Genomic DNA, 14,998 nt, shown 5'->3' with positions numbered 1-14,998 from the left:
TGGTGTTAGTCGGCAGGATCCAATGCAGACAGCTCTGCAAATGGACTCAAGGACAGCGCGGGAGGCAGCATGGCAGCACAGGTTGTGGCCAAAGTCCAGGGGCTGTGGGAAGAGCTAAAGACACTACCAGAGCACAGGAGGTGGACAAGGTCTGGGAGCTGCATTACAAGACCTGGTGTGGAGGAGGCCTGTGAGGATCAGCCCACTACCCCTTAGGCAGCAGCCTCATCTGGGAAGAAAGAGGAATTGTGATTCATTATTCAGAGCCTGCCCAGTGGGGACACAAGACTAAAACAGATGGACAAACAATTCCACCAGATGGCAGGACTTTGGGAGGTTGGCTGTTATGACTATGGTACCTGGGGGTGGATGGGATCATTTGCACACCCAGGAGATGGAAAATGAAGGGTTCGCCATTGGGTATCAGTGCCTAAAGCAGCCTGTGCGCTGACCAGCTCTCCCAGGGCCACAGCGGGTGGCCGTGCTCGCCAGCCAGGGAGCCACCAAGGGCAGTGACAATGGCCGGGAGTGGCAATGGCCCCTGCGGACAGACAAGTCAGAGCAGAGACGGGTGGGTATGAGAGCAGCCCAAGGCTGGCCAAGGGAGGAAAGCCTCACCAGGTACTCTGCAGCCATGCAGAAGATGTGTTGACTGGATCAAGAAGATGTGGTACATATATACCATGGAATATTACTCAGCATTCAAAAAAGATAAACACATGCAATTTGCAGCAACATGGATGGCTCTGGAAGGGATCATGCTCAGCGAAATAAGCCAGAAAGAAAAAGAAAAATACCGGATGGTCTCACTCATAGCAGGAATCTAGAAAACTTAAATAAGGGACCAGGAAAATGAATAACTCTAAGAAAGTGAAAATCAAAATCAACAAACAACTATGAACCAGAGACACTTTTTGGGGGGTGGGGGGCGGGAGGGGAGGGATTGGGGTCAGAATGGGGGGGCTGCAATTGTATGGGGAATATAAAAATAAAATTTATTATTTAAAAAAAAAAATAAAAAGCCAACTTAGATAAGGCAAAAAGCTGGTGCCAAGATCAGTAAATCCTGAGCGGTTGTTAAGCAGCTCAAAAGATGCTAAAGAAGGCAAGCAAGCCTCTTAAGTGGGTGATGCCCTGTTCACTTCTGAGTAAGAGTGAGGTGCTAAGGAACCCGTCCATGGAGTCTGGGTGGGGAGCATGGCTTGTGGTGGAAACTGCAGCCAGAGTGGGGACCAGGAGAGGCCACGTGTGGAGCTTCCTATCCACATTTCCCCAACCCACGTGCACGTGCAAAAGGTTGGCCTTAGTTCAGGGGTCTGCTTGTTACATTGTTGGCTATGAAGGCCCAGTGTTGGAGTGACAGCAGTGCACATACCCCTGGGGATTGAGTGATTACCCCCAAAGGAGTGTAGTGTGTTTGTATCGCCAATCTCAGAGTACATCCTGGGGGTGGATGGCTTTTGGCTGAGACTGTTACCAGGAGCTGAAACCAAAGACTGTTGCAGTTGGCGCCCCAGGGTGGGTGTTGCTGGTGAGGATGAATAGCCCCAGGTGAAATGCAAACCAAGTGTGGGTGGGAGTGGAGACACTGATAAGAAGTACCAAGGACTGCAGAAGCAGCCCCCAGGATTCAGCACTCAGGATTTCAGTATTTTCGAATCTTCAGTGATTTGGGGTTGACATTTCTGCCCCCACCATGCCGATTTTCCAGAGGCTGTTGCGGGCCTCTGAAGGACATGGAGAGGCTTCCAGCAGCCAATATCAGAGAAGAAAATTTCAGAGGCTTTAGATAGCCGAGAAACTGAAACTGCTCCCAGCTTTGCTGCTATTACAGCCTGGAAGGGAAGGACCTGGGGAGTTGGGCCCCTCTCTGAGCCGTGTGAGTTTGGGTGGTTTGTGGGGTCATTCAGCTGCTGCAGCTGAATGTTGTCAGTGTTGACTGGTGCTGTGCTGGGGCATCTCAGCAGCTCTGGGGAACATCTCCTGTTGTCTTCTGGTGTCTTCATGAGTTGGATCCCAGCCTATATACGGGCTGCGACATGCTCCAGGCACTCAATGCCAGGAAGCTGTTGTCTTGGGGACCTCTTTGTTTAGGAATTTAAAACACTGGACACTGCTTTGGGTGAGGTAAACAGCCATTTGTGGCCTCAGTGACTCTGTTTTTCCTTGTTTGTTAAATAAATGCTATTGTTGTTCTCTGAACCTAAGTAGTCTTGCAATTGTGCGTGCAGGTGAAGAACTTATACAGTGACAGGTAAATTATTTGGGCAGTGTCCTTGGCCAGTTTTAGTGCCCCTTGCTGCCCTGTATCAAGACTGCAGCCAGAGAAGGCCAGAAAGCGTGATGGCTCCTGGTGTGTGATGGTAGATGCTGTGAGCGAACAGGGTGGTTCCATAAGAGGGTGGTCCGCAGGGAAAGGGGAGGTTCCAAGTTCCATACCACACCCAAGGGAGGGTGTTGCTGAGCAGGGGAAGAAGAAGCTGATGAGGAAACTGGAGAAAGGAAGAAGCAGGATGGAGAGCCAGAGGAGACCTGGAGGAGGCACATGGAGCAGAGAGACATGAAGAAGCCGCACTTCTCAGCACTGGACTGGTTGAACCAGAGGTGGGTGAGAGACCCATGGGGAGGTTAACAATGGTTGCTTTTATCTTGATTTTTATTTTACTCTTTTCCTCCCTGGAAAAAAGGGCTGTTTCTGCCTTTTCCCTTGGATCCCCACCAGAAGGTGCCTTAGCCATGTTGTAGGCTTTCGGGTCTCAGTGGCACTGCTTTGGGCCAACCCTGTTTGGCTGGACATTTACCCACGAGGCGATGGGTAACTTCAGGTGCTTGGTTTGGAAACTATATTCTTCCCCTTTTCTTTGTTGCACACTAATTGTATTTAAAGTTTCTTTCCATTAAAGGTTTTGTATGTTTTGTCTTAATGTGGCAGATGGCAGAACCTATTTAGAGCAGGCAGGTTTGGGGGTTCTGGGTGCCCCTCTCCCTGCCCTGTGACAGAGGAGCTGTCTTCAAGAGCTGTGTTTTCTTATGGACAAGGAATCAGAAACAAACCTCACATAAGCAGTGCCTTCGGTAGTCAACTTGCTAGATCACCTGCTAGTGCCAATTACTTCTCTTTTCGCCCCTCGGTTGGTGCCCTAACACCTTAGAGGACTGGGCTTAGTTGTATTCTGTTGGCTTCAGTTGCATTCTGTTTGCTTTTGCGGGTCATGGCTACAGTGTTCCACATCGGCCAAGAGAAGCTTGCGGGGAAATGATGGGTAGATTGTAGGCGAAAAACCCCGAGCTGGGGAATGCAGGTAAGTGAATTAATAGGCTTTTTGAGCCACTGGCCTCCGTGGCGATCACCTGCGGCCTTGATTGTGTTGATGCAGAAGGCGCTTGGGAGCGTGGGCACGGGGTGCGCAAGCCTGATTGTGGACACCTGGATATGGGTGCACACGCATGCGTAAGTGTGCACAGCTGGGCCTAGAGGTGAAGATAAAGTGGCAGCAGTGAGCGGAAGTGAAACAGCATGACTATGGAAGAGGCAAGACTGTGAGTTAGAGAGAGAGAGAGAGAGAAGAGAGAAATGCCAGAGAGAATGAGTGTAAAGATTTGTGAGGGAGGTGGGGGGCCTCAGTTGCCTGCCTGCCTCCCCGTGCTCCCTGCCCGGCCCATTCTGCTTCCTTGCATGCCAGCCTCCCTGCCGCGTGTGCCTAGCTACCTGCTTCCCTGAGAGAATATTAAAGCCTGAAAAATCCACCGAGGGCTCTGCGCTCTCCTTTATCCACCTGGCAGAATCCATAGTGAATCTGCCCTGTGGCTGCTGGCACTACAAGTGGAAACAAGGTGCACTTTTGCAAGATGAAAGACGTGGAGGTAGTGATGATTACACAATAGTGTGAATGTATTTAATGCAACTATATTAAAAATGATAAGACAGTGAATTTTATGTTATGTGTACTTTTTTTAAGATTTGTTTATGCATACAAGAGCTGGGGTACGGGCGAGAGGTGTGGGGGGGTGAGAGGATTCACAGGAGTGGGGAACAGAACAGGCAGATTGACTGAAATACAATGCTGGAGGGAGCAGCAGGCAAGACAGGAAAGGTCTGCTGCTCCATGTGGGTTGCTCCCTGGCCGGCCGGGGATCGAACTTGTGCTGCAGAGGCTGCAGATAGCTACATAGGTGGTTGTCTTAACCCCTTGCGCCATCAGGGAGGCCCTGGTATGTGTATTTTAAAAGAATTTTTAAAAATTAAACTGGGAGACCCTGACAAAGGTTTTTTGAAAAACAAGTAGCATTTACTTTATTTAAATGGTCAAATTGTCTCAGTAACCTTTGCATTTTATCACCCTTTATTTTAGCACAATATATGGGTTTGTGGAATGAATATCACGTCACAGTTAAGGTGAGTTTTCTTTGTATCCTATTTCTAAAAATAGGTACCTACTTAACAAGTGTGTATTTGTGTGTGTGCAAACCGCGTGTGTGTGCGTGCACATGAGTAAGGTGTGTATACATGCATGGCATCCCAAACCGTGTCCCTTGTGCCAAATGTCACTATGAAATCTTAATCATTCAGGAGACTGTCTTCCCACTCTAGCTCAGTTAAAGTTGGAATGACTTATTTTTTTTTTCCCAAGCAAAATTGAACACATGTCATGACAGTTGTTAGTCCTGATTGCCCTCTATCCTCCATGTCTTAGCAGCCCAGCAACATCTGCCCCCTTCCCCCCTTTAGAGGCAAGTAAGCTGCAGTTAAATCCTGGCTCTGCCCCCTTTTAAGTACTTGAAGTTTAAGGTGGTTCTTGTTTAAGCTTTAACACAAGAGATGAGGAAATTGTTAGTAATGCCTTTTTCAGATGAAGCTGCTGAGAATCAAAGTATCAGTAACTTGTCCAAGACCATACAGTTAACGCTGAATGGGGAGTCAAATTCAGAACCAGTCAGATCCCAACGTTCTTTCTCCTAAATTTGCACCATGCTGCATTTCCTTTGCAAGTCCCTGCGCTGCTCTGAAGGCACCATGGTGAAGGTGCTGCCACCACCACCATCCTACCCACTTAAAAATTTGAGTCCAGTGAGCTTTTCGTTGAACCTTCTCATTTGCTAATCCATTTCCTTTGAGGTCTTTTATAGAACTTTGTGAATTTGCAATGAACAACCACTTATGTTACATTGACTAACACCAATTTTGCATATGTAGTGTTATCTTGTATATGATTCCATTAGAGTATGTTTTGATTTATTTTGTTGCATTTTGTATTCACACACTGCAAAATACTATTTTTTTTAAGGAGTTGGTCAATGATGGTGATGAGATCTTGAAAGAAGTAAAAACTCTAACAGACAAGCTACATATAAGAGATGAAAAAATTGAGTCTATCAGGATTTGGTTGCAAGGGAATCTTCAAGAGCTGTGTTTTCTTATGGACAAGGAATCAGAAACAAACCTTAGTAAGTACATCTCAAGAGGCTTACGTGGCAAAGATCTTCATGTATTTTACTGTAGCTGGTGACTTTTTAAAAGCAGGAAAAATGCAAACAAAATAACTTGTTATCCCCATTCAACTAGCATGGATTCTCATTTGTGGACTTGAATCAAGTGTTGCAATGTCTAGACATATCTCCCCACCTAAGTAAGTTTTCTAAATAACTGAATCTTAACTTCTTATTACTTTGAAGTCTTATTTTTAATGTTTTCCCAAAAGCCTCTTGAACTTTCATATTTTCTTCGTAAACAGAAGCTGTTGAACATCATTTTATCTTCTATTTTTTAAAAGACTTATTCATTTATGCATACAAGAACCGGGGTACAGGCCAGAGTAGCGGGGGGTGAGAGGAGTCACCAGAGACAGAGTGGGGAACAGAACAGGCAGATTGACTGAAATACACTGCTGAGGGACGCAGCAGGTGAGACAGGAGAGGTCTGCTGCGCCATGTGGGTTGCTCCCTGGTGAGTCAGGGATCAAACTCATGCTGCAGAGACTGTGAATAGCTTCACAGTGTGGTTCTTAAGCCCTTGTGTCACCAAGGATGCTCCTATCTTTTCTTTCTAAGCTGAGTTTAACATTAAAAATATCAACTAAAGTCTCCTCTGAAAATCTGGTGATGCCTTGGGGCTTCTGATGTTAACATATCCTGTATAACATGACAGCCTCATGAGCAACAGTCCGCCCTTCTAGAGCACTGTCGACTTCATCTCCAGTCACCCCTCTGGTGTCATGTTTGATACGAGTGCCCCAGAACTCTGTCCAGATTTGGGACATAGTGAGAAATGGAGGAAACTCTTGCACAGTACAGCCCAGAGGTCCCGAGCAAAATCACACAGGAAGGTGGGAGGAGAATATGGGAAGGTGGGAGGAGAAGGTGGAGGGAACTTGGGAGAAGGATGGAGAGTAGAGTGTAGTGGGGAAATGGAGAGGCAAAATAAAAATGTCACCTGGCAAATGTATAGATTTGTTAGAGGCTAGTAAGTTTTAATTTTAAAGAGCATAATCACTAGATAAGCAATTTAAAGGCAGGTTTTTGAAAGTAAAATAGGATAATATAAAAGTAAAATGGAAAGAAAGTGGTAGGAATAAAAATATTCTGATATTTGGGAACACTGATGTTCTGAAGGCATTACTTGACAGAGAAAGGTCTCATTAACCAATGAAGAATTTCACAGATAAACCTCTTCCTCAGCTAAACAGCCATCACAGTGGTCCTGCCGGAGCCCACTGATACTGACCATGTGTGTGTGCACAATGGGCCTCAGGTGGGTCTTGCTTTGTGTGTTCTTTGCTAGGCCAGGCCATCCCCAGCAACTGCACATCAAAAACAATGTTAAGGCTAAATCGCCTCTAGTCATGTCAGTTGCACTTACTTTCACATGAGGTAAATCTGTTTTTCTCTCAAAGCTGATGGAATCTTTGCATTGGAGCAAACTTGGACTATATTGAAAAATGAAGCCCACTAAGTAATATATTCCCTTTTTCACTTATTTTAAGGCCTATACATTGACAGTCTATGAAAAGTAGAGAATTGCAGGGTGGAAATAAAGACAGACACCCCACATGAGAACAAGCAGAGACATAGTGCTTGACACAGCAGGGGACTCAGAATTGCCATTATCTGCTTTTGGCAGAGATTCAAAGGTAGCCAGGAGAAGAGGAGAGGGATAGTGTATGGGGGCAAGTTCTGATTTGAGGTTGTTGGCTTGGGGAAACTGATGGTGTTACAGGGCAACCGCAGGGGGAATCAGGGTGACACGGGTATAAGTCTTCACCCTCATGTTTAAGAGCTCCAGACAAGACCAAAAGCAGGCAACAGAGAAAAAAATGAAAGGTTTATTCACAAGGGGAATGGGAAGAGGAGTAGACAGAGAGGAAGGGGGGAGGGGGGAGAGAGGGGGAGAGGGCCAGAGTGAGATGAAGATGGAGGAAGAGAGATGGAGACAGGGAGAAACAGAGACAGAGTTTGAGAGAGACGGAGATGGAGAGAGGGCGACAGACAGTGAGAGGGAGAGACAGGCGGTGAGAGAGGGCGACAGACAGAGGGAGAGAGAGAATTAATAAGTTATAAGCCAAGTACAGCTGCTTCACTCATCCTTAGTGTCCAGTGACCTCCCGTTCAGGAAGTCAGGACCGTGGTGTGCAGGAAGTTGTAATCTGGGAGCTCCCTTCGGCGTGGAAATGGAGGTGGAGTCTAAAAACATCCCTGGGTGAAGTTCCCTCAGGACGTCATTCCTGGGTTCAGAGTTTGCCCCTTCCTACTTCTCTGACAGTGCAGGCTAGCCAGAAGCAGGGCAGCCTGTGTGGTCGGTTGGCTGACCTGAAGCCCACCGTGGCCATAAAACAGCTGTCTCTTGACCACACGGGGCTACTCCCACCCCTTCTCTCCCTACTCACAGGCTGGTCTGTTGAGATTTGCCTCTTATGGAGACTCTAGATCATAGGTTTTAGATTCTCGAGCAATCTAGGTCCTCCAACTTGAGGCATTATGATCAACCCACACACAGGAAGCTATTTATAGTCAATAGCTTTTTTTTTTAATTGCCTGTTGTCTATTTTATATCACACATATTAAACTGAGCTTAATATGACTTAATATGCCTCCTGACTTCCTGAACGGGAGGTCACTGGACACTAAGGATGAGTAAAGCAGCTATACTTGGCTTATAACTTATAATGTGCTCTTGCTTTTCTAGCTTTTGACTTGTGCTCAGGTCATATGTGAGATATCATGGCTACAAATAATCGGGGCACATGCTGTAAGTGAAGATCAAAGGAGTTTGGAGACCACCTATCTAGACCTCCCACCATCACCATTTCTACTCAGGCTTTCTTTAATGTAACCACACTGCAGACCCACAAGCAAGTCACAGGCTAAAGAGGACTGTGGGGCCCTTTGAACTCTTTTCCATAGTCTCTGCTGCTGCCTGTTTTCTCAGGTGTCAAGAATGTTGTGGCCATCCCTGGGCAAGTCTGTTGTCTACAACAGAGAACGGTGAACTACAGCCTGGGGGCTGGGCCGATGCCTTTTATTATGTGGAACTAAAAATAGTTTTTTATCATTATAAATCACGGGGTTGGGGGGGAAAGCAAAGGAATATTTCCTGACTTCAGAAAATTACATGTCCCTATTTCTATATCCATAAACCAGGTTTTATTTTTTCCAATTCCAATTCATTTTTTCAATTTTTTTTTTATTTTTTACATCATTGTTCATTTTTAAACCATAGTTGCTTCTCCCCCTCCCCCACACTCAGGTGTAGTCCCCATAGAATTTCCTTCCCCAATGCACCCGTGCACCATCACCAAAGTCCCCTGTGCTCCTCCCTCCCTCCGATCCCTCTCCCACCTCCTCCCCTGCAGGATGTCTCTGATTTATAATTGTCTGTTTTTGCTTTGTTGTATTTTGTACTGTTACTATTTTTTTTACACTGATGTCTTGTTGACCCCTGGCCGTGCTCATTCCTTCTCAAGGCTGCCTGTCTCTAGGGGCAGAGCTGCTGTGACACAGACTATGAGCTGCCAAGCCTAAAATATTTCAGTACTATTTTTCATTTGCTAAAATATTTACTAGCTTGCCAACCCCTGGACTAGAGCATTAGTACTGACATCTTCTCCTTTTGTTCACCCAGAGTGGGTGAGCTTTGTTGGCAACATGGCAAGGCCAAGCGGTCATGCAGGCTGGGACAAATAAGAGAGTAAGGGCTGAATCCCTTGCTCAAGGCCACACAGTGGTGGACTAACTCTGACACAGTGACCAATGTGGGAAAAGTAAACATGTTCTTTTGTTACTGAAAATGAAAAGAATAGCACTTGGTTTTATTAAAAACTGTTCTCTCACTGAAAATGTATTTTTCGGTCAATAGATGTTGGTTGGGAATTTTTCAGTTAAAAATACCGGTGCTATTTGCAGTCATTGCAGGGTTGCTTGTTGGGCATTGTGACACTGGAAATCGCTCCTATATTTGAAGTTCCTTCCAGATTTCACTATTAGCTCTAAACTAGTACTACTGAATGTCTGCTTTGAACCAAGCTATCATGGCTCTGGGGTTACAATGGTGATTAAAAAGCTATAACCCCTGCCCAAGAGGAATTGCAGTCTAGTACAGAGATCTGTAAACTTTAGAGGGTCAGATCTATTTTGGCATTGCCAGCCATAAGGTCTTTGTAGCCTCTCAAGTTTGTACCTGCTGGTATAGTGGAGGAGACGTTGTTATGGAAAGAGATGTAAAATCCCCAGTGTCGGGCCTCCCCTATGGCGCAGCGGGTTGAGCGCTGCACTGTGAAGCTGTCCGCAGCCTCTGCAGTGCGGGTTCGATTCCCAGCCAGCCAGGGAGATTCCCACATGGCATGGCAAACCTCTTCTGCCTTCCTTGCCTGCTGCTCCCCTCAGCAGTGTCTTTTATCCGTCTGCCTGTTCTGCTTCCCGCTGTCTCTGGTGAATTCTCTCACCCTTCCGCGCCTCCGACCTATATAAAATAAGTTCTTGTATAAAAATAAATAAATCTTCTTAAAAAAAAAAAAATCCCCAGTATCATAAGTGCAATGACGGTGGGGCATAGGCCTCTGAGAACCTAAGCAAGCAGTCTTGACCTAGTAAAGGAATCAGGGAGAGGCCTCTGAAGAACTGGAAATGCAGTTGAGACCTGATGGAAAGTTTCTGGCTCCCCTAGTGGCTTCTGGAACACAGACACCCTGTGGACTTTGAGGAAAGGTAGACCCGGGTTCAAATTTCAGCTTTGCTTCTTATTTGTTATTTAACGTCCACTCCTAGTTTCTCTGCTTGTAAAATACAGATGATAACTAGCAGGAGTTTTAAAGCCTCAGGCCATATTAGGCCCTCATCAGGTCCCTGAAATGAATCACCCTCCTGACAATAGTCAATCTTGTCTCCTTGAATTCCTTGATTTTCTCTGTGAAGCTTAGAGTCTTCTGGCTTTGGGATGTTCCCTGCTGAATGACTTCTCTCACAGGTGACCTCCTGACATGCCCTTAATCTCATCCTGCTCAGCAGCCTTCTGTCCTCTGCAAGTCCTGGCCTTCTCTTTCAGGACCTCTGCACTAGCTTTATTAACATTTTGGGCACCACTGAGCCTGGCACTAGAACAAATAACTAGTTCAGTTGAATAAGACTGTGTACCCACACTGCAAAGTGCACACATTGTGAAAAACAGAGATGATTAGAAAACAGTGGGTTCCATCTAATGAGACTATGGGCCCTTTAAGTTTTTGTGGGAGTTGGGAATATATAGGGTTATCTTATCAGAGGATACGCACTTGAGTTGTCAAGAACTGCAGTAGTGGGCCTCCCTGGTGGCACAAGGGGTTAAGACGCAATCTATGAAGCTGTCCGCAGCCACTGCAGCATGAGTTCGATCCCCAGCCAGGGAGCTACCCACTGGCACAGCAGTCCTCTCCTGACTTGCCTGCTGCTGCCCTCAGCAATGTGCTTCAATCAGTCTGCCTGTTCTGTTCCCCACTCTGTCTCTGGTGAATCCTCTCACTCTCCCCAACACCTCTGGACTGTACCCCAGTTCTTGTCTGCATAATTCTTAAAAAAAAAAAGAAAAGAAAAAAACTGCAGTAGCATGGCTAAGTAACCTGCTGGAAATACCAATTGCTGGGAATACCCATTGGCAAGGTGGGGGACAGGCTTGTCAGAACTGAAATGCCAGACTTTGTCCTGAAGACAAATTTACTACTTTTTTTCTTAAAAACAAAAGGTAACCAATTTTTAGTGTATTGCCAAATAACTAAATAACTAAATAACTAATTTTTAGTGTATTGCCAAATAATGGCATCTGAGTAGAGATTATTTTTTTAAAATAAACAGATTTTTGTCTTGAAATTTCCAAAATCCTTTAGTATTATGCTATATACTAGGTTACATATAAACAATGTACTCGCCAAATATCATAATTTAATGTGTATTCTACAGAAGAAATCAGGCCAAAAGGTATTTCAAAAGTTAAAAAAAATCCTTACCTGTTGAAGTTCTTTTTCATTACTGTGTTGAAAAGGGACTTGATGCAATTATCTTTCTTTTGTTTGTTAACATTAAAAAAAAAAAGCTATTAAAGCAGAATCAATTTCAGTAAGAAGTAATTTTAAAATCATTTGTCCAGAAATTGTCTAGTGTTCTCTTGGGGAAAAATAAGGTTGTTCAGAACTAGGAAGAGTGCTTAGAGCGTGATTCTCAAACATTGGAATTACTTGGAGGTTTTTAAAACCCCTCTGCTTGGCTTGCACTTCAGACTAATTCACCATGAATCTTTGGAGGTGGGCTCCAGACATGCTTTTGGAAATCTTTCAAGATGGCTCCAATGTGCAGCCTGTTCTTTCAAATCAATGGCTTTAGACAAATATGTAACTACGTAAACTGTTACATTTATCAATAGATCCAAATTAAACAACAAAATATTTTGACTTTTAAATCACCTATCCAGCACTGGTTAGTGAAATAATTACCATACGCTGTAGCAGTTAGTTGTAATGCACTACGAAGACATAAGTCAAAATTTAACAAAGCGAAACTATTATAGGATTTGGGTTGTTTTCTTATACTTTCAACGACCAATTTTTAACAAATTATTTAGTAACATTAGCAACCACAGTTGTGAATTGTTTCAGTCTTAAGGCAAATTTAAAATGCAGATACATATTAAGTATTCATGAAATTCTTTAAGGATTTATAATTACTACATGATTTGTCTTTTTGTATACCCCCTTTTTCCTGCAAGAATAGAACATCTGGGAAAGTAATTACTAAAATGGCTCCAAATATAGTCGGAAGATAAAAGTTTGATAATCAAACTCATAACCACCCTACCTCCCACCCCGGGCCCAGTTAGGGCTCCCATTATACAGCTATCCAATGGTAGGTTCTTTGGACAATTTAAGATTTTAATGGGCACTAATAACCACCCAAACCTGTGTGAGATATATAATTTTAATTTTCTTTTTATTCCTATAGAACAGAAGGAAAAGAGCCAGATTAAAAAAACCCACGTTTCAGAGGCTGAATGTACTATGAAAAAGATATCAACAAAGAAAATCTAGTAAGATAACTTCAGGTGAATTCAAAAGGCATAAACAAAATGACAGAAAACGTGAGTGCATTTTCTTATTTTGTGACTGTCAAAGGAAGTCTTAAAAGTTTGAGCTATAACAAACTCATGCAACCCCACCAAAAATCAGAATCAGTAAATAGCCATGTAAATGCAAATGGATAAATAGATTAGGAGGTGAAGTGCTAAAAATTTTATTTTGTCCATGGTTGCCACCATGAATCTCTTGAAGCCTTCGAAGAATTAAAATAGGACACCTATCCAAAACCAACCATGGGAAAACTGCTTATATGCTGTATATACCCACTGTACTTTTTTTACATTGCTGTTCATTTTTGTACAGTATTTGATTTCTCCCTTCCGGTGTAGTCCCTGTAAATATCCCACATCACCTGTGAGCCCTCACTATGGTCCCTTGTGCTCTTGCCACCCGTTTTGATCACCTTTCCTTCCCCTTCCCTGCTAAACCTCAGAGCTATAGTTATCTACAAGGTTGGTTTTTTGTGTTTTTTTTACCTTTTGTTCAGTTTCCCTATATTCCTCCTGTGATATATCATCTGGTATTTTTCTTTTCCTCCTGACTTATTTTACTGAGCATATGCCCTTCCAGCTCCATCCATATTGCTGAGGATGGCATGAGTTTATCTTTTTTGATTGCTGAGTATTATTCCATTGTGTATATATACATCTTTTTGATCCAACCATCTGTTTTTGAGCATTTAGGTTGTTTCCATATTTTAGTTATTGTAAACAGTGCTAAAATAGATATAGGAGTGTAGATTTCCTTTTGAATTAATATTTTTGTGCCCTTTGGATAGATTCCTAGAAGTGGAATTGCTGGGTCATGTGGTAGACTCATTTTTAATAATTTGAGTGTTCTCCACATGGCTTTCCATAGTGCTTGGACCAGTTTGCATTCCCACTAGCAATGTAAGAAGATTCCTTTTTTTCTCTACATCTTCACCAGCACTTACTCTTTTTTTTTTTTTTTTTTTAATGTGGGCCATCTTTATTGGTGTAAGGTGGTATCTCATTGTGGTTTTGATTTGCGTTTCCCTGGTTATAAGTGCAGTTGAGCATTTTCTCTTTGGAGAAGAGTTTAACTCTTCTGCCCGTTTTTTGACTGAATGGTTTTTGTTGAGTTGTATAAACTTTTTGTATAGGGTGCCAATATTTTCTCCCAACCTGTAGGGTGTCACTTTGTTTTGGTTACTCTGTTTTGCTGTTCGGAAGCTTTTTGGTTTGATGTAGTCTCAGCTGTTTATCTTTTCCCTCAGTTACTTTGCTTTGGGGGATGTCTTCAAGGATGTTTCTGTGATATGTGTCATGTGGTGTTTTGCCTATGTTCAATATATTCTGTGGTTTCAGGTCTTTCATCCATTTTGAGTTAGTTTTTGTGTATGATGTGAGATGGTGGTTTAGTTTCATTCTTTTGCATGCAGTGGTCCCGTTTTCCCAGGACAATTTATTGAAGAGATTATATTATCCTTGTTCCAGTGCATATTCTTTATTCCTTGTCATAGATTAACTATATGTTTGACTTTGGATTTTCTATTTGATTCCATTGGTTTGTGTCTGTCCCAGTACCATGCTGTTTAATTATTACGGCTTTTTATTTATTAATTTAATTATTAATTTAAATTAATAGTTATTAATTTAATTATTATGGCTTTAAGCCTGGGAGTGTAATGCCTCCATTCTTTTTTTGCTCAGGAGAGCTTTGAGAAGACATCAATTTTAAAGGTGCATCCTAAATCAGAGATGTTACAATGGGGCGGGGAGAGTGTCTTGGGATCAATAAAAAATAGCGTATGTGTATATATAGCCTTAAAAGTGCAATATAAAAGGACATATTTGAGTATGTATATTCATTTGGGAAAGAGACACTAATCTTACTACTTAATGTCTTACATTATTTTCACAATTAATATGGCAAAACACCAACGTCAGACACTTGAAATTTCTTGATTAAATTTTTTATTTTTTTTACAGAAAAGTAATAATTTGAAGATGTCTTCAAACAAACTACCTATGAACAGAAAACCTGTTAAATAAGTTATGCTCTATTTTTCTAATAGATCAAAATACTGTTGTCAGTGAAAATAAATAGGTAACAAAACAACATATTTTACTTCCATGTTTGCTATCAGACCCCACAAATGTTTGTCCTTATAATACATTATAACTGAAGGCATGCACAATTATGCCAATGCTAAGGAATTCAGATTATATGCTCGAGTTTTTCTTAATAGAAATGGAAACCACACATCTCTAGGTACACAAGAACATGATTTTCCCTAAAGAAAACGAATTGTTGCAGAGGTAAGTGCTTCCTAACAGGCCTCTAGTATAACAATGCTTTCTAAGTATATAGTGTATTATACTATGTAATTTCAGACTTAGAGAAATGTCTGAAATTTCTGTTATTTTTATGGACAATTAAAACAT

General features: G+C 42.9%; 1 protein-coding gene across 1 annotated transcript in view; it reads left to right on the top strand.

Annotated features, from left to right (window-relative positions):
• The window catches only part of CCDC175 (coiled-coil domain containing 175), a gene marked incomplete at both ends in the record, with an annotated part of 53,129 nt that extends 43,677 nt beyond the window's left edge, over positions 1-9,452 (top strand). The window contains 3 exons of the mRNA XM_084240281.1: positions 3,378-3,451; positions 5,286-5,445; positions 9,397-9,452. Coding sequence (XP_084096407.1) covers positions 3,378-3,451; positions 5,286-5,445; positions 9,397-9,452 — 290 coding nt within the window. The remainder of the gene's footprint in view (positions 1-3,377; positions 3,452-5,285; positions 5,446-9,396) is intronic.
• Between the last annotated feature and the right edge of the window lie 5,546 nt (positions 9,453-14,998).

Source organism: Talpa europaea, assembly GCF_964194135.1.
Source record: "Talpa europaea genome assembly, chromosome: 8".
Classification (NCBI taxonomy): Eukaryota; Metazoa; Chordata; class Mammalia; order Eulipotyphla; family Talpidae; genus Talpa; species Talpa europaea.
This window is presented reverse-complemented; position numbering and strand designations above follow the sequence as displayed.